Below are 26783 nucleotides of genomic sequence, written 5' to 3' on the forward strand. Positions count from 1 at the left end.
TGTGAACACCAAAGGCCAAAAAGCATGCAAAATAGTATAGCATGTAATATTACATGGAAGAATTATTCTTTGGGGGATATTGAAGAGAAGTGAGCGGCCAATAAACGCCAACAGTAGGAACAAGTGAAGGGCCAACAAACACCAACAGTGGGAACAGAAATGTTCAATGTCATTTTCTACATTCTCTTTTTTTACCCATTGTGATATACAACCCAACACAAAAACCACATCCTTATAAGAAGATGTTGATGGAACAACATTTTCCTCACGTTAAACTGTAATATTGACAATAGTGACTAATATGATATTCAAGTCATTAATCTCACTGAATATGAAATCACTGAAGCAGTTACAAGTTCTCAGATTGAGTTTAAACTATTCACTCACAAATAATTTAGATGCATTCCAGTTCACGGTCGATACACATCTTTTTGCACGCAAAGTACTGTTACAAATTGTGTTTGCTGATAAAGTAAGGAAACGAATGCCCTGGATATTCTGAATACATGCAGTAGTACTGCTGAAACACATGCCCCAATAGACCTGGAATGTTTACTGGAGAAAAACCCTGTCTGCCCCTGTCCAGCCTTCTAGCACATATAGTGAATTAACATTATTTAACTATAGACCTAAGCCAGTATTCCTCTTAAGACCATACATTCTAGTGTTGTTATTTTTGCCAGATCCATCCTATAGGGGATTGAATTAGTTTGATCTACAATTAATAACAGCATTACAAAACCCTTCTACTTTATCTCAAACGCTCCAACTACTAGGCCTTTATTCAATGCACCTTTTCTCCTAAGTTTTCACTTAGGAAATCATTTTTTCATTTTCTTTTTTTTTTTAAAGAACTTTTCAGCACTCTGCAATTAAAAAGTACCAAAAAGAAGGTGAAAAGGGACTGTCAAACTTATTCTGAGTATTTTATAGTAAGCTAGTTGCTTAAAAAGCATTTTATAAATAAGAGGTGAAGATATCACCTAGGAGAAAAAAACTTAGGACAAAAAGTGAATTGAATAAGGGCCAAGGGGGGATATGCAATTCACTTTTTCACCTGAGTTTTCTCCTAGGAGAAAATGTTCATCTTCTCTTTAAACTAACTTTTCAGTATGTTACAATTGAAAAATGACTCAAAAGTTGTTGAAAAAGTACTATCAAATGTAGAGTATTTTCTTGCTTACGGGTGGTTTAAAATGTATTTTCTGACACCTTGTAAAAATGTCACCCAGGAGAAAACTCAAAAGAAAAAGTGAATTGCATATGGGCCAAGGGCACATATGCAATTCACTTTTTCTCCTGAGTTATCTCCAAGGAAATAATTTTCATCTTCTCTTTAAAACAACCTTTCCGCATTTTACAATTGAAAACATACCCCAAAGTTGGTCAAAAAGTACTATCAAAATTATTTTAATTTTTTTCTTGCTAGCTGGTGGTTTAAAAGGCATTTTACTGACAAGGGGCCATATGCAATTAACGTTTTCACCTGAGTTTTCTCCTAGGTGAGATTGTCAATAAAATGCCTTTTACATCAACAGCAAGCAAAAGAATGCTTAAAATAATTATAATGGTACTTTTTCACCAATATTTTGCTACTTTCCATTGCAAAATGCTGAAAAGCTGTTCTAAATCAAAGATGAAAAATTATCTCCTACGAGAAAACTCAGGAGAAAAAGTGAATTGCAAAAATGCATTTTATACCTCCAACAAGCAAGAAAATACACAGAAAAATGTTGTTAGTACTTTTTCTACTACTTTTGGTACTTTTTGGTGAATTGCATATGACCTAACGTGAGGTACGTTGCTTGTGATGTCTAACTTGTATATTACAATTTATATGAAGTAGTATGGTATTTTACCAATACATTTATAAAACCAAAACTATTATATGCAGACTTAATAGCACAGATTGAAATTAAAATTTTGCTAATTGCAAAATTGAAAATTGTATTTCCCTAATAGCATATTAATGCAATGGCTTTAAATGTCGTAATAATGTATGTGTGAACAAATGTATGATATTAATAATTTAAAATCTCCTGTAGTTAGACATTAATTCTTTGCATCATCCAAAGGATCAAGAATTTTTTTTTTATTCCTAAGTCCAGAATGACATCAAGGAGATCAATCTACAAATTACAAACAGCCAAATACACTGGCCATAACAAATATGATATTTTTGTTTCCATTTTATAAATGCAGGTACTACAGCCACCCAGTATGTTAGTTTATTTATTTAGTATTTTATGGAGAGCCTTATTTTATTTTCAATGCTGATATTGAATCAAGTACTATACATATATTTTTAGTGTAGTATGTTCACATTATACTGTATTTGAGATATATTTATGTATTTTTTATTAGATACTTATTGCCCAATAAGCTCATGGTGAACCGGAACTCCTAGGATAGTGTAAGGGGCTGGAAGTGATCAAAAAGCCCTCTTACTAAATGCTTAGCTTTTACTAGATACTATAATAGAGCAGCACACCACTATAGTCATACAGTTATTTACCTGTTATTGATCTCTATAATTTCAATATCCTTATTCTTATGTAATTATGTTGGTCTGTATATTTTATCATAAGCTTAAATGTATGTGTGCGTCAGCCCATTTCATAACATTATTATGTATATTCATCTTCAGGAGATCAATGTCTACATCTAGGTGTGCCCCATTGCCAGTGTTTACATCTCCCCCATGCCCGCTTCACATTGCGATTGCTGTGTTAGGGCTTTACTTTAGCACATTGACATAATAGTTGACATGCACATGTGAGGAATTTGCTGATGTACAAGTAGCAGGTTGCAGATTTCTTACAATGTAATTGTGCAACTATCTAATGAATTGCAGCGGGTGCACAGTACACCGATTACGAAGATTGCAATTCTCTGCTTCACCTCTGGGTGCAACTTGTGTCAGGACTGTATTGCAGTTTTTCTGTCCAACAGATGTCCCATCTGTAACTTCTTGCCTCACCTGTGGGTGCTATCGTGTGATTAGATTGTCTAGGACTTCTTTACTAGGAGGTGACCTTCTGAGCCCAACAAGGCTGCAAATTCTCTAGACTCCACCCTTCCTTAAGGGGCCCATACACCTAACTATTTTGCCGCCGAAATACGGCCGTTTCGATCACAGTGATCGAAACGGCCGTGAAATCGCCGCACACACCGCTGACAGAACAATGGATTTCCGTCCGAAATCCATCGTTCCCGTCGATCCATCCGTGCGGAAGATTTTTCTCGGTCGCCCGGGGGGGGTCAGGAGTGCGTCGATAGCGGCGTTCGAATGCCCGTCGACCGACGCAATACAGCGGGTATACATTACCTGCTCCGCCGGCGCGAGTCCCCTGGTCCACCGCTGTCTTCTCCGCCTGGTCCCGGCATCTTCTCTGCATCAGCTTCCGCATCCCGGAATAACTTCCTGTGTCACTGCAGTGACAGCGGAAGTACAAATAGAGGGCGCTCTATTTGAACTTCTGCTGTCACTGGAGTGACAGAAAGTTATACGCGGATGCCAGCCGGGAGCCGATGCGGAGAAGATGCCGGGTCCAGGCGGAGAAGACAGCGGTGGACCAGGGGACTCGCGCTGGCGGAGCAGGTAATGTATGCAGGGGAGGGGGCGGCAGCAGCTCCACAGATTGTGATCGGTTACAGGCTGAATTCGATTCACAATCTGTTTGCAGTAAAGGTGGCCATACGATCCCTCTCTGATCAGATTCGATCAGAGAGGGATCTATCTTTTGGTCGAATCTGATGGCAAAACGACCAGTGTATGGCCACCTTTAGACTTTGCCATAGATTCAGTTGTTATGAGACCTTTGCCTGCTGCTTAATCTGTGATCTCCTGTTCCTGCTACTGTGATTCCTGGTTTCTGACCTTGTGCAATTGTTAGCCAAGTCAACAATTTTAAAAGCAAATTTTTAACTTGTAATTTTCTTTTAGCCTTCACAATAAATTCACATCAGGTTTTAGTATGTCAGACAACTTTCATACATACACTGCATCTTTATTGTTACATTGTTTTTGTAGGTCAATGTGAATTGTAATGGCAGTTGGTTCTCACTTCAAATGTCCATGCTTTGTTTTGTTTAGTTATGTTTCGCTTTATATAGTTTGACTAGAGAGCTTATATAGTTTGACTACAACACCAATCTATAGGACTTGAAATAAGACCTTTAGCAATTTGTTTGTTAGTGTCTGACATGTAACATGACATGTAACGTGTTTAATACTTAAAGAGACTCTGTAACAAAATTTTCATCCTTATTTCTTCTATCCTATAAGTTCCTATACCTGTTCTAATGTGGTCTGTCTTACTGCAGCCTTTCCTAGTTGCACAGTGGCTGTATTATCTCTGTAATATAATCTAATCTTCTTTCCTCTGACGGCTTTGTCGGTCTCAGACACTCAGGAAAGAATGTGCTGGTCTGCTTGTGATAGGATAGAAGCTATACACACCCTCTCCACGCCCCCTGCAGGCTCTGTATGAGTCACAGACTTAGCTCCTCTCAGCCTATCACATGCCATGTCTTTTGTTTGTATACACTGCCTAAAACTGGCAATTACAAGCCAGGATTGCAGCAGGGAGTGGCAGAAACAGCACAAAGGGGCCCAGCAGAACATAATGAAAAGAATGGTATGCTTTTTATTGTAAGAATCTTAGAGTACAGATTCTCTTTAAGTCCTCTTCCCCACTGCGTGCAATGCAATTGCAATCACATTCATTTATAAATAAATGAAATCAAACTGTTGTGCAAAAAATGCATGCAACAATGTGGTGCGATTCCATGCTAAATCTCAATGCATGGATGGAAAAAACAGACATTGTACGTTGCTGAAAACATGATCAGCAACACACAAATGAGGACAAGGCCTAATACACAACAAATACAATATATCCAACAACATTATTCTTTTGTAGATGTTTCCAGATCAAAGTCATATCGCTAAGCCAGTCAAGTGCATTACCAAATTACTTGAACATTGCAAGCTTACATTTCATCTTTATTACTTATAAACAGTTTGACTGGAAGTAAGCCACTGCATTGCTGTAGTCCTAGTCCAATGATCAACAAAATAAAGCTACTAAAAGTATTTAGTTTTTAATGTAAGCTACAGTATATCATTGTGATTTGTGTTACTATTTTTTTTATTTGTTTAAAATATATGTATAAAATAAGATTTGAAATGTTAATAGGTGAGGAGCAGGGAGTGGCTAAACTTGCTTAAAGGGAAATCCCACTATTGCTCAATTAAAAAGCAATCCCCTCAGTTTAGCTCGGCACATTGCAAGGATTAATTGCAAACTTACTTCTGCTGGCCTACATGTAATCTGGAAAAACAAGCATGTAAATAAATGTCATTCAACAAACTTCCTAAAAGAGACTCTGCTATAGGAATGTTCACATTTCCTGCTGATCACTGGATTAGTCCAGGTGCGGAAATGTGTAACAAGCAGTTGCTCTGAGCTGAATACTTTTGCAGCAGCATGGAAAGTTATCAGGCAGTCCATACTCCACAGAGAGTACAGATTCCTGACTTCAAAAGTAGTGCAATGTCAGATACAGAGTCACTTTTAACAACATTAAATTACAAAAAGTATTGCAAAGCACCAATAAATATTTTTTTTTTCAGTCAAAGTAGAGCTGTACTTTAAAGCGTTTCTATTCAGAATAGATTTCCCCTGGATAGGTAACTCCTGGGTCACGCACCTTTGTATTTTCTGCAGCACGATTGGGCACCAGGATCTCAAGTACACCATTCCTAATCTTTCTTCAGTTTAGCTAGCCAACTCTGTTTTATTTATAATCTGTTTATTAAGTTTAAAGAGAAACTCCAGTGAAAATAATGTAGTAAAAAAAGTGCTTCATTTTTTACCATAATTATGTATAAATGATTTAGTCAGTGTTTGCTCATTGTAAAATCTTTCCTCTCCCCGATTTACATTCTGACATTTATTACATGGTGACATTGTTACTGTGGGCAGGTTATGTAGCTGCTCCTAGCTGTTTTGGCTGTTAGAGACAGCTGTAAACAGCTAATTCCTGTCTGTGAACCTTGTTACATTGTGGCAGTTTGCCCAGAGTACCGCGGTCCCAGAGCTTCTTGTGGGAGGGGTTTTAGCACAAAATCAGTCATGCAGCGCCCCCTGATGGTCTGTTTGTGAAAAGCATTATATTTCTCATGTAAAAGGGGGTATCAGCTACTGATTGGCATAAAGTTCAATTCTAGGTTGGAGTTTCTCTTTAAAGCTTTGTTTCCACTTCAGATTCGCAGCATTTCTCTGCACGTGAATTCAAAAGTGGAATCGCAGCATATTGAAATCAATATGCTGCTTCTGATTCTCATGAGGGAAAGGGGGGGGGGGGGAGGGGAGGATTTTTAATACATGTTAAATTTAAATGCTCTATTTGCAGTTATGCTTTACTTGGTGTCCCCACTCTCACCTTAATAGGTGTCAAATACTTTATTCTATACCCACCACATGATTTTTATGAACAATTTTTTGTAACAAATGATTTTTTTCTACTATTTACAAAAATGTGTTAAACAATGTTTCACGACACACGCCACCCGCATATGTCGTTCAAAAACGATCTACCGCTGTGGGCGGTGTGCATCATGAAACATTGATGCAGGATTTTTCCTATCCTCATCGACTCTCGTATCTATTACCGTGATGGTTTTTACAATGGAGCAAACAACGCTTGCAGATTCGGCCAGATAGAACAGTCGGCGGCGGAGATCCCCGATCCATCTGGCTGTGATCTCCCTGTGGGTACTTAGCTTACTTTTATTTTTTTTCTTCACCCCACCTTTCCCCTTTCAAAAAATGTACAGCTAGGCATGATCAACGGCCCACACGTATCTGTGCACAAGACTTACAATGTATGGATTCTCTAAGTATTTTTAGAGGAGTAAAAGTCAGAAATTGCAAACAAAAATAAAATGAAAAAATAAAAACACTGCCCCTATCTAATTATATCTTGATTATCTTTTATCAAAAACAAAACAAAAACAATTGGAACAAATGTTATGTTATCAGTTTTAAGAAAATTGAAATGTATAAATGCAGCCCGTTTTTTTAATTATTGCATTCCTGTACAATGCAGTTGATGCCAATATTTTTCCTGTTTATAAAACATAATTTACCTTATTTTGACTGATCGTCATTTCTAATCTTTTTTGCCTCCCTTAACAAAAGCCATAATCCTGAGGCCTACCTTTCCCCTCCCCCTTACTGATGCCTAATCTTTACCTCCTCCTTTAACATTTCATTCTGGCTTATGATTAACCCCTTTCTGATAACTAACCATAACTTTCTAATCCTAACCAATAAAACAAAACTACCCTTACATCTAACCTTTCCTGAACATAACCCTAGCCACCATTTGTTGTGCGCTGTGGCTTCAGTAAAATCTTCTGGATCACACATCTCGTAACTGCTTTCCCAAACCATCACCATTTTGCTGAAGATGGCAATTTAGTTGAGTAATGATACCCAGTCTTCCAGGACAAATTGGATCAGGTCACCCTGGGGCCCTGACACTTCCTTTTCCTGTTCAGCAGACATTTGCATGCTCATCAAATTTTCTGCTCAGTGCTACTGATGACAATCTACCAAGCACCGATGCTCCATGGTTCTTATTCTTTCTACAGACATTAGATCATAGAAGATTGGAAAACAATTTTTAACATTCGTGACATTTGCCATTTTTTCTATTACCTGACTAAGGAATAGACATAATAGATGGCCTATGGTGTAATCACTAGGCGATGCAGACACAAATGTGCTCCTTGCAGATTAACTGTGGCAAGTGATTATGTTCTCATTTACAGATAGCATTTGCATAGAAGTCTTGACAGGCATTTGGGCGGAAACTGTACAGCCAAAATTTCCAACTTGGTTAACTAGTTGTTGCTAAACAGTTATTTACTGAAATCACATCTGCAGCCTATCAATCCAGTCTAAATCATTCTGAATAACTCTAATGTTGGTTGTTAGCTTAAAAAAAAAATCTTATCTATAATTGATCAAGGGATGAAAGGTGCACTTAGATCATGCGTCTCTTTTTTTTTAACTGAAGATAAAACAATAAGTGGTAACAATATACACTTATGAAGTAGCTCAGGAGCACATATAGATGGCTAGTGGCCTCTGATCTTTGCTCATGGCCAGAGGTAGTGACTGTTGGAAGCAATACTGGTGAGTAGAGATGAACAATACGAGGCAAATAATCATGAATTGCATTCATATTTCATGTAAATTGTATACACCTTGAGATTGAGACAGTCAAGTAAACTCCTGTTGACCATCTCTACTGCTAAGACCTGGGCCAACCATAAGCTCAACCTCTTGATGTCAAGCAATACATACACGTTAGTAAGCAAACCACTATACATCCTGGACAGCAATACTGAGAAGCTGTAAGAAATCCTGGTGCCAATATGGCTGTGTAACTGTACTGAACACACAACATTTCTAGTCACACTAGAAACCACTTTTAAACACCTAATGGTAGGCATACATGGCCCCAATATGTGCTTATTATTAAATGTGCACTTAAGGGAAATCTCCTTGTGAACTTACACCAGTGCTTTCCCTTTTTTATTGGAAACAATTGAAGAGTACTATCACCATGCACGTGCTGCTGTCAGACCAATCAGTTTATGGCCCAGCGCTTAAGCAAAAAATACAGCATTGGTAGGTGTCTCCTGGCCTGTAGCACACAGAGAGACTGACATCTGCCTGTCTACATCTTTTCAGTTATCTGATATGAGAATTGTGTCTGTCATCTTGTTTTTCTATATAATCCTTCTTTACATTCTGACACATGGGCACTCCAAGGTGTTTTCCATCATCTTGTTTTGCAGCTGCTAACCATAAATATACACCAGTATTACATTTTCTTGAAATGCTGAACCCTGTGTAGATTTGGCGCCAAGCATGGCTGGAATAACACACAAATGATTCCTTTTTTTAATGTTTTGTTCGGTGCTGGCATTAAAGCATCTATTCTGACAGACCCCAGCGAGTACAGCAACGGCTCCTTACCTGACACACCTGAAATGCCCCTGGGCAGCCAGAAAACCTCACACAAATCAGGAGATCTTTTACCACATCAGACAGCAGTCAAACACGATTGACATCCACACACACAGCACACATACTTAATACAGGGAGCAAAGAACATGGGCTGTATTCTTAGTCTAACACCAGGAATATTGGACATCCTTTCAGCCTGAAGAAATCCAGCCATGTTCTCCTTTTCCTGTCAGAATGAAGAGTATGTGCGGGTGAAGGCTTCACTGAGGGCTTTTCTGTGCAGTATGTGGGGAAATTCTCTGTATAACCTCACCCCTTTTGTTACTGTTTACTTTAAACCCATGACACATGCTCTCGTAGTTGAGGACATGCCAGGTTTGCTGTGCTGGCTCCAAGGGAAATGCTTAGCACAGGCCAATGTATTTCAGATTGTTCTGAATAATAACATCTGTCACTGCATCAAAAACAAACTGAATGTTGCTGGTGTCCGTTGCGCATGTGAAGTGTGAATAAATTTCCTTGGTCTCCTTGTTGCGATTTAAGTCCTCAAACTGGCGCTGGATGTAGACTGCTGCTTCCTCATACGTGTTCTGTCCCTTGTAGTCAGGAAAGCAGACAGTAAGAGGGATGCGTCTGATCTTCTCAGCTAAGAGGTCCTTCTTGTTGAGGAAGAGGATGAGAGAGGTGTTAATGAACCAATTGTTGTTGCAAATAGAATCGAACAGACGGAGGCTCTCTGCCATGCGACTCTAAAGAAAGAAAAGAAGGAAAATATTAAGAATGAACTTACAGGCATGATGTTCAGTATATAAAATGTATGTTAAAGGACTTACGAGACCAACTATGTAAAAAAAGTTAATTACTTGCCTCTCCATTTCAGGCACGGAGGACGCCGTCCGCGCCCTCCGTGCCGCTCCGCGAGGGGAAGGAGAGCCCGGCCCGGGCCGTGGGGTCGGGAGCCGGCCCGGGGGGATAATGAGCGGGGGGACCCGGTGGAGCGGCACGGAGGGCGCGGACGGCGTCCTCCGTGCCTGAAACGGAGAGGCAAGTAATTAAATTTTTTTACACAGTTGGCCTCGTAAGTCTTTTAAAGGACTACTATCATTCAAAATTTGTAAAATGTAAAATACATGTATATACATGCTTAGAAGAAGTACATTTCTCCCAGAGCTACTGGTAGAGGGGAGAATAGTGTTAGGTGTCGATAGGGGGGAGGTAGTGTTAGGCATACCCTCTTTCCCTGAAAATAAGCCCCAGCTAGAATTTTGAGCATGCTTGAAATATAAGCCCTACCCCGAAAATATGCCCTGACGGCAGAGAAAGAAGCAAGCGGGGACACTGCGGTGCAGTGCTGATTGGGCATCGGTCCTGTCATCCCAGCACACAGCAAGGTTTTGCAGCATTAGTGTTGTAGCGCACATGCACCGAAGCTTATTCTTTCAATACACCACAGGAAGTGAGCACTAGAGAGCCCCACTTCCTGCTTGGCCTGCAGCCAGAATGGAGATTACCGTGCACTGCCGCAGTAATCTCCATGGGCTTTTTTTTGGTGTTGCGGTGCAATCAGCCAATCGCACCGTACTAAAACCACAGATCGGCAGTGTGAAACCGGCCTTAGACTATTGAGAGGGCTAGTAGAATATGAGTATACGTATTGATATTCTACTATCGGAATTGGGGTTAGTAGAATATCAGTAAAATTATGGATATTTTACTATCTGCAACATCTCACACCCATTTTACCAGGCACCCCTCTAAGATGTATGTCTATAAAAAGAGTTTAGCCATCCCATTCAGTTAGAGAAGATGGACAAGTCCAAAGATTTGTTTTATAGCCTACTATCAGATTGACATAGAAAAACAGTAATTTATGGTGCATTTTATTCCAGAACAAATGTGCATTTTAATACGTATGCATACACTTGCATTTCACTGATGAGAGATCTGTAGACCTGGATACTTTGCTCATGCCTAATGAAAACTACAGGAAACAGTAGATTTGCATTGTTTGAAATATAATTTGTGATGATTTTAGGTGAGAGTGCACCATGTGTGCAGGTGTTAGCAAACCTTTTTTCCTATCAAAAATTCCCTTATTCTTCATCGTGAATGGAAATAAATATAAGCCCATTTTGTGCTCACACACACATGGGGGCCCAAAAAATAAATAAATCGTATATCTATTCAGTGGCGTAGCTAAGGAGCTATGGGCCCCAGTGTGAGTTTTACATCGGACCCACCCCCCAAGCACTCTAAACATACAAGTGATACGGCGCACCAAAAACCTGCCAAGGACAACTACAGTGTCAGAGGTGCAAGCAGAGGGTGGGGAACAGCTTGTTAATGATAACTACCATTCAAATCATCTATAGAAGTGATTATTACAAGAACAGGACCAATAAAGAGCTAATACTGTGGTTGATAGAGGGCCCTACGGGGCCCTTCTGGCCCAAGGCCCCCGGTGTGGTCAAGACCTCTACAACCCCTATTGCTACGACACTGTATCTATTCTGAGATGTCCTTCAACTTTTCCATAGTATTTTATTTCCAAAAACACACAGACACACATTGGCCATTATAAATTCTCTTTTCTTCAGTGTTCTCCTAGGAGATAATTTTTCATCTTCTCTTTAAAATAACTTTTCAGCACTACCATTAAAAAGAATCAAAAAGTAGCAGAAAAAAATAGTCATAATTATTCTGAGTATTTTCTTGCTGGCTGGTGGCTTAAAAGGTATTTTATTGATAAGGTGTGAAATCATCTTGAAGAAAACTTACAAAAAGTGAATTGAATAAGAGTCATTTAGTGTTACTTGTACAATCCAAACGACAGTGAAGTACTGTATGTGATACTATTATCAGTTGCCTGTCTTTATTTGTGTTTTTATCTTTGTTCAACCTCTTCTGCTATACTACCCACTGTAAGAAATAACATAATATACTACAATAATAATTTACAAAACCGTCTGGCCAGTGCAAAATAAATATAATTTTTATATGAAGTTGTCATTATTGAGGTAAGCAACCTCCCTTTCTTTTTATTTTAGTTGTTTTTCACCTAATTTTATACACCTCTGGGCCCCTCTCACCCACCTTTGTGGTGGGTGCAACCCAGGTTTGATTACCATCTTTTCTTTCCTTGTATATTTTCCTTTTTGATTGCATATTGCATTACCTTATATACTCGCATATATGCCGACCCGCGTATAAGTCGAGATACCCACTTTCCCCTCTGAATCTAGCAAAAAGTGATTGACTCACATATCAGCCTCCTTTCAAATGTAGCTCCGCTCCCCATAGCCAGATGTGCCCCAAGGATGATACAGCTGTGTCCCAAGATGCCAACAGTTGGCATCACAAATAAAAGACACGGCGATTGCCACACAGGAAAAATCCCAGATCATTGCATTGCTGAGTCACAGGTAGTTTAAGCAGCGAACTCTGCACACACCATGTTGCAGGGGATGGGGGGCACAGACACAGCAGGGAGCCAGCTGGCATAAGCAGGATCACTAGTGCACAAGCCTAACGCTCCTCTGCCAGTAACAAAACCACTTCCACCATCTTTTCTGCTCTACTGACTCACATATAAGCTAAGGGGGTAACTTTTAAGCACATTTTTTTGTGCTGAAAAATTAGGCTTATACGCGAGTAAATAAGGTATTTGAGTGTCTCTGTGCTTCCTGTTTAAGGTGTACAGCCGCCTCTTCTTAGTCAACTCTATATGTATGTGTGTGTGTCTGTCCACCACTGATTGGCCACAGCACTGTTTGGATGGCGTGTGTGATGTCCAAAGAGATAGTGCTAACAGCGTAGCGTTTTGGAGACACTTCAGAAATTAGCAATAGCAATAATTTTTGAAATGTTTTTAAAACTAACCAATTCACTCATATTTTCCATTTTCAATGCTAATTTCAAAATAAATAAATTGCTTTACAAGTACATACAGTCCAAATGATCTAGTCAAATGATCAGACTAGAACAAATCGTAGCTTTTGGCCTGATGATGTGTATGTGTGTGTATGATACTGAGTGCCTCTGTGTACTTGTGCACGCACACCGAAAAGACACTACGGCTTTCTTTATATTATCCACAGAAATATCCAATTTGTCACTAGGCCAGACTGCCTAGAAAAACAGCAGTGATGTGTAGCCTTCACTCTGGTTACCATGGGGATAAGAACTAGACCCCAAGAGAGAAATATGTCATGGGTGTTCCCAGCTGAATACCCCACATGGACAGAAATGTAAGAATTTTAATTAGCCTATGCACCAAAATTCATTAACAGGAGGCAAGTGATCTGTAAGGCCTGGGGAAAGAAAGAGCCGAGGGAGGGAGAATCAGCTCTGTGCAATGTAGGGACATTCTCCTGGTTGTTCTTCCAGTGTTGTGTGTTTGGCAGGCATTCAAACAGAGTAATTGGATTTACTGTGAACATGCTCTCTAGGTTGGTTAGTGTCAGTGCTGCTACTGCTTTCTTCAGACATTGTCAGGTATCTACAGGTTAATTAGCACACAAACCAAAATATCCAGTGCATACACTTAAGCTGGCCATACACTGGCCCGATTTGCCGCCGTTTCGACAGCAGATTCGATCACTGGGATCGAATCTGCTGCCAATCGTTTGCGCTACATGCCGAATTTCGATCCATTTCGTCCGATCCCGTCGATCGCTCCGTGCGGAAAATTACCGTCGATCGCCCGCGGGTAGGGAGCGCGTCGCTAGCGGCGTTCGAGTGCCCGACGACCGACGCAATAGAGCGGCAATACATTACCTGCTCCGCCGGCGCGACTACCCCCGGTCACCGCTGCTCCGTGTCCGCGCTGGTCTCCGGCATGCTTCAGTTCCTCCTGCCTGGCAGGAAGTTTAAACAGTAGAGGGTGCTCTACTGTTTAAACTTCCTGCCGGGCAGGAAGAAGTAAAGCATGCTGGACCTGGGGTCCAGAGCGGAGAAGACAGCGGAGACCTGGGGACTGGAGTCGCGCCGGCGGAGCAGGTAATGTATGCGGGCGTTTGCAGTAAAGGTAGCCATACGATCTCTCTCTGATCAGATTCGATCAGAGAGGGATCTATCTGTTGGTCGAATCTGATGGCAAATCGACCAGTGTATGGCTACCTTTATAGTCTGCTGGGGAGTGGTATACAAAGGCAGAAGACTGTTTCACAACGAAAGGGATTTGTATCTCTCAGGCACATGATTACAGTCTGAAAACAGCAGCATTGATATGATATAAAGGTGCCTTTCATACAGCTTGCCTGTGCTCTGTAGAGGGATGGTTGAGGGGAATCCTAGTCCAGTTGCTGCTGTTCCCATGGTAAGCTGGCACCAGCACTCCTCTCATTTCCACAGAATAAACAAAAGCTGAAATGAGCCAGTTGTTCCTGTTTTAAAACCTGTGTACGGATGGCATGCCCTGAGGGGGGAAGATCTTCATTGCACAGTTAACTGTCCTTCGATATCTATGGGATAGGTCTACTTAACTGCCAAAACATGGATCAATGGTCTCACTGATTTACAGGCAGGTCTGTTGATGCCTGAAGGTGTATGGATGATTTCCCACTTTTTTCTTTCTACCTCCATGTCCCTATCTGTCTGCATAAAGGAAATAGATCATATATGATATTTACAAAAATTTTGCATAATTTGTGGTCGTTCAAAATCACCGTTTAATGAGCTTAAAGTGAACCAGAGACGAAGCACCCTTGTGTATTTTACCATAGAAATCAGTGGGAACATTAGAGAAAACATTTACCATGCTCTCTGTTCCATCCTCACTGCTAAAAGTGTCTGTTATCTAGCTGAGATAAGAATCCCGGGGTGAGCATTGAGTCTGGCTTTGCTATAATGACTCAGCTATAATGATTCCTGAGCAAAGCCAGCAGGGGGCAGGCTTGGACTTGAAGACAGCAAAGAACACAGTCTCAGCTATAATTATTCTGTAGCAAAGCCAGACCGACTGCTTAGTCGGGATTCTTAACTTAGAGGTGATAACAGGCAAATTAAACAGAGAACAATGTAACAAAGAGCAGATTAGGTGTTTACTGTCATGTTCCCACTGATTTATAAGGTAAAATACATGAGGTTGCTTCATCTCTGGTTCTCTTTAACAAAAATTCAGCTCAACTCAGCCAGCCAAATATAGGAGTGACTTGAGCTACTGCAGTGCAGCAAGTAGGAGCCATTCCAATCATACGCCTGCTTCATGAGCCTGTATATGTGGTCAGAATTAGGATTCAAAGTACTAAATGGGCAAATCTCACAGTTGCCCATCATTGCTGTGAGAAACACACCACCATCACCACCTTAATGTGTATTTTCCTTTTCCTTTAAGACTGTGGGCCATATGCATTTCACTTTTCACCTGAGTTATCTCCTAGGTGTTATTTTCACAGCTTGTAAATAAAATGCATTTTACATCACCAACAAGCAAGAAAATACTCAAAATGATTTTGATAGTAGTTCTTCAACTACTATTTGGTACTTTTTCAATTGCAAAATGCTGAAAAGTTATTCTAAATACAAGATGAAAAATTATCTCCTAGGAAAAAACTCAGGTGAAAAGTGAATTGCACATGGCCCTGTATGTCACAGCTATCTCATGCCTCTATAGTCTGCCTAAACATTTTTGTCAGCCTGAAAAAGATAATTTTGGTGCAAAGCTGAGTCGATGATTTGGGTGCCACCATAGACCGTAATGAGAATTTCCGCTATAGCGGCACTCAGTGAGTAATTAGGGTGCCGGAACTCAAATTTGAAAAAAAGAGGTAATTCGAAGACAGCAATAGCCGGAGTCTAAATTACATGTCGTTCCAACACCACCCCCTTCCCCCCCCCCCCCCCCCCCCCACCTGCATATGCTGCTCTCTCTGACATTCTCACTTTTTGGCTGCACAGCAATGCATTCTCACAACACACTGCTGCACAATGTTTTGTCTGTGGTGCTGTGTGTTGCAAAACATAAGCTGATACTAATCTGAACTAGTCATGAGAGGGGCTGAATGTCACAGTGCGCTAAAATGCAAGCAGCAGTGTACACCATTGTGCTGCATGCTGATGTGAATATCAGACATTGACTTCAATAGAATGTCTGATGCTATAGAATGTCAGATATGATGTGCAATGCATTGTAATGTTTCCCAGTGCTTGTACTGTAAACAGGTGATAACATCTAAGACCAAACCTGAAAGGCTGAATGTGCTGACCTTCTAGTAAATGCTAGTTTCCTAACTCTCATGCTGTTTCTTAATATTTTATGACTCACTACAAGAGCTATGCCGAGCATATGATCAGTCATCTTTAGATGCACGTTTGTTACATGACAGGTACTGTATTCAGTATCTAGCATTATAGAAGGACATCTTTATTGGCACCTTCTATTATTTTCTTGTACAAGTTTCTATGAAATCAGAATCCAAAATATAGAAAGTTGAATTAAACAAATCTGCTCATACACACTATTCAGACTTGTGACTTTGACTCCTGTGTACTCCTAGCTTATTTTCACAGTTTGTGTGTTGAGTTTATCTATAAATGACCGGTACTGTATCTGTATCCCAAGACTACAATGTCTGACCACATCTAAACTATGAGACATGTCTGATTATAGTAATCGAATCTGCCGAATGCTGTTGCCCCAAGATGCTGTGCCATGGTAATTTCAATCTGTAGCATAAGTTGACCAACATTACTGAACAACATTTTTTTGCTGGTTGATCAAGAGTGGTTGGTGTGATGGGGAGGGGCCAAGAGCCAATGACACTTCCCCCTGCTTCTCTCCCCGAGGCCCATGCAGTGTAGTATCACAGCAAAACTTCAAAACACTCAGCCTGCTTCCTCTGTGCTGCCGTCATCTCCCGGTGCCCATAGTGACCCTTTGAACCGGCAGTGTACATGAGTGTGTACACTCTCATGAGCACTTACTATGAGCACCACAGAGAAAGGTCAACCCCGGCTGGAGAGGTGCATGTCAGAGCGCTTCGCTGCACTGATACTCTTCGTGGGGCTGAAATCTATTAAAAATCAATGTGCAGTGTGTATTTGTGCAATGATGCATTTATCTGTGATCAGATATTTATCATGGAGGTATGTCAATTTTGGGCACTTCAGGAGAATAGTCCTGTGAGCTCCAGCCTCCAAAAATACTGTTAATGCAGCCAAGTTGTATTTAATTAGTTTGTAGCACATTACAGGCATAATTTTGGCAGGGGAGCTTTTTTGGGTGAGGGTGCCCTTGATGACTCTGAATTTTTTTTTTCAAGGCACCCCTCAGCAAAAATAACTACTGAAATGCTGTTATGAACCTATTCAGCAGCGCCTCCCAAAGGATGGGGATGAACGCAGAGGCACCCCTGGCAGGTGCTCAAGGCACACTCAGTTTGAGAACCCCTGGACTAAGTCACTAAGTGGATGTACTGTTCCTACCCTACACCAACTACAGTAATCATACATAAAACCTGTAGCAGTACAATTAGTGCTGGTGGATATTGGTCTAGTAGGAAACAACTTGGATAGAGAAATTATCTGGAAAGAAAAACAAAATCAGTACCAAGAGCCAGTCTAGGGAAGTAAGGATAAATATAAGGATGATAGTGTGTGAAACTATATTCACCAATGTGGGTCACAACAAATGCAACCACTGTTCAGGCAGGTGGGGAGATGGGATTAGCAGGCACATGGATACAGCACCAATGGCTGCACTTTGGAGAAAAAGTAGGAATTTTATGGGTATTGGACCATAAAAAATGGACCCTACACCCTGGTGTAATAACTAGAACAGAGAGAGAGAGACACTCAAAAGAATACAATTATTAAAACATAAAATGACGTATAAGAATTGGCTTTCCCCCAAGGCTGGCTTTTTAAGTAGTCGCTCAGGGCATTACATTATTTTTCTTTGAAGGGGCGCCAGTAGGTACTGCAGAGCTGCAAGCATAATTGAGATGTTACTCACCTTTTTGACACCTCTTCAGCTGCACATCCAGTGGTCCGTCTCCACGGGGCTACAGCGATGTTACTCTTCATGTGACCCGCCGGCATATACTAGCTGGTCACATGATGAGAGACGCCACAGAGGGCCAATGTTAAATACTTGACTGAGAGGAATCCGGTAGTTGGAATGCCGAGAGGCGAGCAAGCTCTCAACTATGCTCTGCTCACAACTGTGCATGGGAGGGCGGGGGGGATTACATCTGGCTACTTAGACTGGGGGGGGGGACTACTTAATACTGGGGGCACATCTGGCTACCTGTACTGATTTGTCACTTCTTTTTGCGGCTGAGTTTTCAGCCCATATTTAGCAAGCCATAGTTACTCTTGGTAATTCATGCCTTACTAGAGTTGAGCTCTGTTTAAAATGAATTATGATCATCCAGCAGAGTAGAGCACTGTCATGTGGTTAGGCAATGACGTGCAATTGCTTTTTTAGCCTATTTGTACAGATATGAAGTAGACTTGCCCCTCCATTGTTGGCAGTATTTCTATAAAGCAAGAGCCTGGGCTGTTGTTTTTCTGCTCTCTCAGGATTCCACATAATGACAATACTTTCTATACCCCTTTGTCTTCCTCTACCTGAGCTGGCCTGCTGTAATCTGCACATAGATGGACTACACTTTGCACGAGGCGGAATATTACCGGCTCTCCACAAAGTAGAGTGTAAACAACAGATTTTCCTCCCTGGAACATAGAAGATAAAGGTTGTGTCCTGGTGGAGACAGATAAATACAAGCTGTCGTAGCGCAGCTGGAATGTAAAGCCAGAGTCACTGAGTGGGGGCACACAAGGGAGTCTGTGCGCACATCACAGAGCACAATTTAATGTTATAGCACAGACAATAAAAGACAGCATGACAAAGGCTTATTTTAACTGCTGCTGTTAATCGCTAACTGAAACTGGTGCTCAAAACTGCAAAACTGAATAGAAACTAGGAGCTTTGTAGCTTTCTTTGAAAGTTGGTGATCTCATGGGAATGTATAGTGATTTCATTTTTTTTATTAGGTCTTCTACTTAAAATATATATTTTATTTTAATTAAGAAAATATTACACATGACATATGGAAATTTGGCTTTCTTTGTGCTGTACTTGTTGGCAGGGTTTTACTTCTAATAGGTTCTAGCTGCGACCCGGAACTTAGCGGCAGTGCGAGCGGGGATGCCGGCCAGAGCGGAGGGGGCTAAAGTTGCTCACCGCTGGAGCCTGGGAGGTGAGTAAAGGCTGCTGGCAATATGGGGGACACCTAGCTACACTGGGGACACCATGCCCAGCTAACTATACTGGGGATCCGGCTGCCTGACCCCCCAAATGTAAAATGGCATGGTCCTTATGGGGGGTTAGGCAGCTGTTCCCCAAAGGGTTAAAGCATACCTGACCCAAGACAAAGCTACCTAAGGTAAGCACAAAGGTATATTCATACTGGATACACATACCTGAGTGTTATATGTTAAAAAAAAAAGTTTACTTTTGGCTAAAGTCAAAGTTTCAAACAGAAAGAGGCAGGCTTGCTGCAAGGTTCTCTCCTATTACCCTCCTATTCCCACCTCTTCCCTTCTTTCAAGGATAGGAAATGGGAGGGTGGTAGGAGGAGCACTATGGCAAGCTTGCCTCTTCCTGTCTGAAAAGTAGATTTTTTCCAAAAGTTACATTTTTCAAGGAGTGATTACAGAGACTGGGGGGGGGGGGGGGGGGGGGGGGGCACAAGGAATAGAAAGGACAACACACACAGGTATGTGGATGCAGCATAAACATAGATTTGTGCTTACGTTAGATAGCTTTGCCTTTGGTAAGGTTTAAGTTATATAGAAGTCAAAACAGTGTATGCTTCACTAAATGGGTTGAGTACAAAAAAGGCAGGCCATTAACAGGTTAAGATGGCCTGGGTCTAATTATAAGCTAGTCTGAAGATTTTTAATTTGCTTATTAAGAATTCACAGGTTAGTAAAAGCTGAATTGATTTAGGGAGGGTGTTCCAGAGGAGAGTGAAGCATGCAAGAAATCCTGTAGGCAGGTGTGGAAGAGGAGATTAGAACTTTAGCAAAGTACACATTGGCCTCAATTCACTAAGCTTTATCAAACACTTTATCAAATGTTTGATAATTTACCTCATGGGTAAAATCTCATTTTGAATTCACTAGGGTGTTATATATTTATTGAACGCTTTATCGATAAAACATTTAATGAATCTATAACACCTTACTGAATTCAAAATTAGATTTTACCCATGAGGTAAATTATCAAACGTTTGATAAAGTGTTTGATAAAGCTTAGTGAATTGAGGCCATTGTGTTTAGGATGACATCTGGAAATGAGGTGCCCATTTTATGCAAATTGTACATTTATTTCAAATAAGTTTGTCTGTTATTGTACATAGTCTGACAAGTTATCCATCATATTCATAAAGCTCATAATTTTGTACCAATTTGGTTAAATTATTGTTAAGACATTCAAATTCAGTTGTACTGGACTTGAACTGAACTGAACTTTAAACTGTAGAAAAGCTTTTTTTTATCTATAGGAATCAACTGCACTGTTCACAGATAATAATGAACATAGCACATTATTGTATAATGCCACTAGACGGCAACTGCCCCTCATATCCATTTCTCATAAACATTGCATGCTGTTCAACAGCTAGAAGATAAGAATTTATACCTGGAGAGCTAGCACTAATTTGAATTATATGAATAGCACCATACATCCTTTGACATAAATAAATAGCTATTTTGAATTCAATTTCATTCTGTATGCATTTGGATTCATTCTAAACCCATTTGGAGTATGCACTTGTAACTGTTAACAGTAACTAAACTAAAGGTGAGGACCGTGAGATTCTTATGATGTAGTAAGTATTATCCATTTATAGTTTCTTGGTACATACTTGCTCACAAAAGCAGGCTGCCTGAAAGATAGCAAAACACCATGCAGGTGTAGATTGTGGGCCCATCTCTCACTGGGGTGATGGGCGTCGTCACACTCCAAGAAAAAGGCAGGTAAATTACCCCCCCAAACACCGCCAATGCGGTTAGCTAATAATTGGGTACCTCCTCAAAGTTCAGTATGTGTCTGTATGTATGGGAGCTGAAAAATTACCCTCTTGTACCTGAATTGGTGAAAAAACTTTAAACCTTTTAAAACCAAAATATGAATATGGGAGTCTCAGAAAAATCCAGTATGGAATTAGAATTATAGATACAACAGTTTATTCCATCAGTTTATTTTCACTTCAGGTTTGATTTGACCCCAGCCTACCCAAAAAGTTCAACCCCATACTTAGCTTAGCCGGCCAGTTTACAGCCCAAATAACAGCTCTCCGGACTCTTTACTGGTGTGGATCAATCAGTGCCTGGTAGTTCAGCCACTTTGGGGATCTTCCCCATTTTGATAAATAAAACATTCAGGCACATGGAAAGGCTGCTTAGCGTGTAGCCTTACATTCAACATTGTTTATGAGACACTTCAGGAGCCACAATGTGTGACGGGTGTGGAAATTCACCACAGTCTCTGCTCCTCCGTCTGCTCAGGAGCGAATGTGCTCATGTGGCTCAGTTGAGCCTTCGTGTTTATATTCAGATTTCTGATAATGTCCCTCACCTGGGCCTGTGTGCTCTTGTTATGATTTTCCATAACACTTGACTTGCCTTTATACTATAGTGAAGTGTCCAATGACTTTATTTTCATATTACATTGTTGAAATAATGTGTTATTGTTCTGTTTATGTACAGAATTCATTGGGTCAAGTAGACAGACAGGTCTCACTCAGGTCTCTCAGGTATGACTACAAATAGGTCATAAACTCAGTAATGTGTATGTGTATAACTGGTTAATTCAGGTTATACAGACACCATTGAGATAATATTTATTTGGCAAGAGCACTGCTAGTTGACCACAACCACCTCTAATGTGAGTAAGCCCTTAGCTTGGCCAAGTGCCTCTATCTATGCTATAATTAGTCACATACAGAAAAAAAATGGTCCAGCTTAATGAGGAAAAGACAATGGCAACTATGCATTTGTAAACTGGCTCAGTTACTCTGTTGCTTGAGGACCTTCAGCTTCAGATGTGCTTTTGTGGCTATGAGTTGGCCCATAAAGCCAGTTTCATGGATTTAGAGGCTTTATCATGTTAATGCCCAGCCCAGGCAACACTGATAATTGCCCAGATTTCAAATTAAAATCATACCTAGTTATTGAAAACCTTGTAACCCACAGATAATTTGGCTGGGCAGTGATAAATTAGCATTTGTCTATCTAGCTTGGCTAAGCTTTTTACCATACTAGAAAATCCGCTGGCACACTATGAATATGTTAACAATGATCACAGACATGCTGGCTGTCAATGGGCAGCTATCACCTACTCTGGCTGATTGTGTGTTCAGTGAAAAGCTGCCATATGGTCAGTGAGAAGATCAAAATCCATTTCACTTACAGTAGTCAGCCTGTGCTGTAATCACGGCTTTATTTATTGTAGTAGTAACCAACAGCCATAGGGCTAGAACTAGTCTGTGCAGCTTCTATATTTCTCATAGAGACACACATACACACTCATTATTATAACCATGACCTAGAAGGTCAGATTGGCAAGGGACTAACTTGACTTTGCTTTGTACACATTAGTAGTCTCTGTAAACAGCAATATTTTCTGTGTGTATATGCAGTAGCAAATAGCTACAGTACAGTAAGTTATGATAGAACTTATCCCTTATTTACATAATGTCACTGATAACCTTCTGCCATCTGCAGTAAAAGTTCAGGTATGATTAACTCGTCAGCTGTGACCCTTGTATTTAGTGTGGTGCACGCTGTTCCATGTTCATTGATGGTAAAGTCAGTAGATAATAACTGCTTCCAGTTCAAAAGTAGCCTCATTTTAGCTGCACAATATAAAATAACTCCAAACAGCTCTGTTCATATCCAGAAGATAGCAGTTTGCTTAAAGAGGAACTGTCGCGAAAATCTTAAAATTTAAAACACATACAAATAAGAAGTACTTTTCTTCCTGAGTAAAATGACCCATAAATGATCTTTCTCCTTTGTTGCTGTCACTTACAGTAGGTAGCTGACATTACTGACAGATTTTGGGCTAGTCCATCCCTCCATAGGGGATTCTCAGCAGGGCCTTTATTCTTTATAAATACATACTTTGAAAAATCTTTATACAAAAATGCTGGACAGCCTACTTGCTTGCTGCACACTATTTTGGCAGTTAGACGGAGCAACTGCCATTCACTAACTGCTTTTAAAAATAAAGAAAACCCTGAGAACCCCCCTATGAGAAGATGAGTGAGCTAGTCGGTAATGTCAGATTTCTACTACCGACTGTAAGTGACATCAACATAGGAGAAAAGTAATTTATGGCTCATTTTACTCTGGGAGAAATGTGCTTCTTATTTGTAAATGTTTTAAATTTTAAGATTTTCGCGACAGTTCCTCTTTAACAACAAAAAGTACTATGTTCTCACCAGCACTTATGAACATCACTCTAGCAGATTTCTGAAACCCTTCTCTGGTACCACCAGTTGGCCCCAGTTGCCATGTACAAACTTCAATAATGACAACCGACGCCGCCCGACGCCTTAGCCAGTGATTAGCGTGACTTCTCAACTCGGCCAACAGCACTGTTCTCCTCGCTCACCACACCCACTATGTGACTCTCCTCGTACACTGCTCCATTGGCCCTTCTCCCCCAGCATGGCAACAGAACAGGTTGCTGGCCTGGAGGCTAGTGACACCTATGTATTATTTATTATTTATTTATTTATTGTATTTATAAAGCGCCAACATATTACGCAGCGCTGAACATTAATTTAGGTTACAGACAATATTTAGGGGTGAGATACAGCAATATGACAATACAGGAATACAAGAAAGACCAGATCATGCAGCACAGTATGAGTACAAGGTAATGCGTAGTCAGTCACTGGATGGGAGCATGGAGATTAGGCAAATTAGGTTCACTCAGATGCATAGCATGGGTTCACAGTAATGGAGGTGCAAGATCAGGTAGGACACAAAAGGAGTGAGGACCCTGCCCAAAGGCTTACAATCTAGAAGGAGAGGTAAGGACACGAATGGTAGGGGACCAGAGTTCAGCTGTAGGTTACAGCACTTGTGAGGGGTAGTAGGTCAGAGTGAAAAGGTGAGTTTTGAGGGCTTTCTTGAAGATGTTGAAGGAGGGGGCTGCCCTAATGGGTGGAGGTAGGGAGTTCCATAGTGTTGGAGCAGCTCTTGAGAAGTCCTGGAGGCGTGCATGGGACTGGGTGATGCGGGGTGCGGTTAGGCGAAGTTTATTGGAAGAGCGGAGTGAGCGGCTAGGTGTGTACCTCTGAGTAAGATTTATTACAGAGACAGTGCAAGTAGGAAAGGCTGCAGTAAGACAGACCACATTAGAACAGTAATAGGAACTTATAGGACAGAAGAATAAGGCTCAAAAATTTGTTACAGAGTCTCTTTAATGTGGAAATAGATCTAAATTGCTTTATTAGTAACAGTTTGTAAATGTAAAAGGAGGAGTTATCCACACTGCTCCCTGCGCAATTAGCACAGTACTGGTGTCATTTGAAGGTGAACAAGAAATGACAAAGCTTATATGGGTGGAAGAATTTGTTTATGAAGCCCTATGGTGGAGTAGATATTCAGGTGATTTTATGTGAAGACATCGGAGATGTATGTAAAGGAGATGCTATAAGTGATCTGCATGAATTTCATACATTTTTTCTTTTTTTATGTTATAAGTGATTTGCATTGTTTTTATACATTTTTTAGCTAATTCCCATCTTATATAAGCTTAGGCATACTGCTCTTCGCTTAAGGGGATGGTCTAGTTATTGTTAATAGAGTGTAAGGGTCACTGAGCACGTCAGCGTGTCACCCGAGCGCATCCGTGAAACAATTCGTCCTATTTTGGATTGATATGCTGTGTATGGGCATTGGAGTGCCAGTGAAAAATCGGTGTGACCGCTGCGCTGTTGTGCGCGGGTCCAAATGCTGCTCCAATGTAAACATATGGCATGTAAGCGGATTTTTGTCCGCTACTATATACGCATGCGCAGGACCCCAATTGAGCTAAAGAGATGTTCTCCATTGTACGCAGGCGTGGAGGCAGCTAGCGCGCAAGCGCAATAACTGTGTGCTAACCGTGAAGGAGGTATTTAATGGACGTCACTCTCCGTGGCTCTGTAGCCCTGATGAGTTGCTAAGGCAACGAAATGTTGGGCGGAGCCACGGAGTGACATCAGATACGCGTGCTGCCGGTCGGACGCGGCTGGTTCATACACGCAGGAGCGTTTAAAGCTTTTTAACTTTCCTTGCCGGGGACGGACTAGTGTACTGGGGGCATAGCTATCAGCGCATAGTGGTATAGCACTGGCCCTGTGCTGCTGCCTGAGGGATCCTCATCGACCTCTGGCATTATTCTTCATACGTTTGTTCGAGGCTTTAATCTCAAATCTTGAATGATTCTTTAAACTTTGAATACCACAAAACTTAAAAGTCACAGAATATTTGAAAACAAAACCTGCTAGTAAATCCTAAAAACAGATTTGATAAACACTATACTTAAATACATCTTCCAGCAAAACTTCCCCCATAAGGTACTCTCAGCATTTCTAAAGAAAATTATTATTATCCTCTATAATAAAACCTGTGTCCCTGTGTGTGCTGTCTCTGTGTAGCTGGGTCCGTGCTCTTTGCTACTGTGCATGTGTGCAGCACGGACCCAGCCTCACAGAGACAGGAGGACGGGGCCAGGGAGCCAGGCGGGCGTGTGAGCGGGCGGCCGGGTGTGCGCCTGTGTGTGTGGTGGATGCGCGTGCAGTACAACATGCAGCAGCTGGTGGCGAGAAACACAGACCCTAGAGCCCGTTTTTAAACGGGCTTGGGTCTGCTAGTTATTTATAATTATAAAGCACCATCAACAATGGCATGGTGCTAAATACAGCATAGACAATAGTGGAGACCATAAATACATACATAGTTCATAACATATACACCTGGAACATTCCAGGAACACAAGCACAACAGATGTCCATAGTTCATGCAGAATGGTTCATGAAAATAAGTTATAGTATTTCAATTTACTACAACTGCTTGCTTGGAACCCATATATGAATGGGTTCCATTTGAATGATTAAGGCTAGTCTCATCAGAGTGATCAGACAACAATACCAATATTAGGGGATGTTTGACAAACCAACAAAATCAACTTTTAAATCTTGTTTACCCTTTATATCTCTATCTTTTGGGTCTAATGTAATTGAACACTGTAAAGCCTTAAAAATGAGGATACGTATTTGAGCTCTTTCAGTTTTTTAGGGAAGGATCTTTTTAGTATGCCTGATGAATATGTGACACTATCAGTAGCCTGAAAATACATATTTTATCTGTTGTGCTAGGGAGCAATCTGTGCAAGCTTCGGTTTAATAGTGTCCAGCTGCTACCATCTCCTCTCATCTTGTGCTGATCTCTTGAAGCTCAAGGCTCTATGCTCAGTGTACAAGAAGCAGAAAAGGGGCCCTTTCCGTCTGCCCTCTCCATTCTCTTGGAATCCTTCTGACTGAGCTTTTCTGGTTTCCATGGAAATAGCAGTATTCTCCGTGTTAAAATATTCAGAGTGAGAGCAAGAGCTCTGAAGATCACACAGCAGATGCTGCAATGCTGAGGCAGACAGAGCTCTGTACGCAAGCACTGCTCCTACGCACAACATAATCAGACTGGAAATGCGCCCCGTACACGCACACCCAC

General features: G+C 41.0%; 2 protein-coding genes across 4 annotated transcripts in view; one reads left to right on the forward strand and one right to left on the reverse strand.

Annotated features, from left to right (window-relative positions):
• The window catches only part of RSPH14 (radial spoke head 14 homolog), a 271996-nt gene that overhangs the window by 57370 nt on the left and 187843 nt on the right, over positions 1-26783 (forward strand). The window lies entirely within an intron of this gene.
• The window catches only part of GNAZ (G protein subunit alpha z), a 158478-nt gene continuing 140870 nt past the window's right edge, over positions 9176-26783 (reverse strand). The window contains exon 3 of the mRNA XM_068238346.1: positions 9176-9799. Within this exon, the coding sequence (XP_068094447.1) occupies positions 9455-9799 (345 nt within the window). The 3' untranslated portion in view covers positions 9176-9454. The remainder of the gene's footprint in view (positions 9800-26783) is intronic.

The sequence above is a fragment of the Hyperolius riggenbachi genome, chromosome 1, assembly GCF_040937935.1.
Source record: "Hyperolius riggenbachi isolate aHypRig1 chromosome 1, aHypRig1.pri, whole genome shotgun sequence".
Taxonomy (NCBI): domain Eukaryota; kingdom Metazoa; phylum Chordata; class Amphibia; order Anura; family Hyperoliidae; genus Hyperolius; species Hyperolius riggenbachi.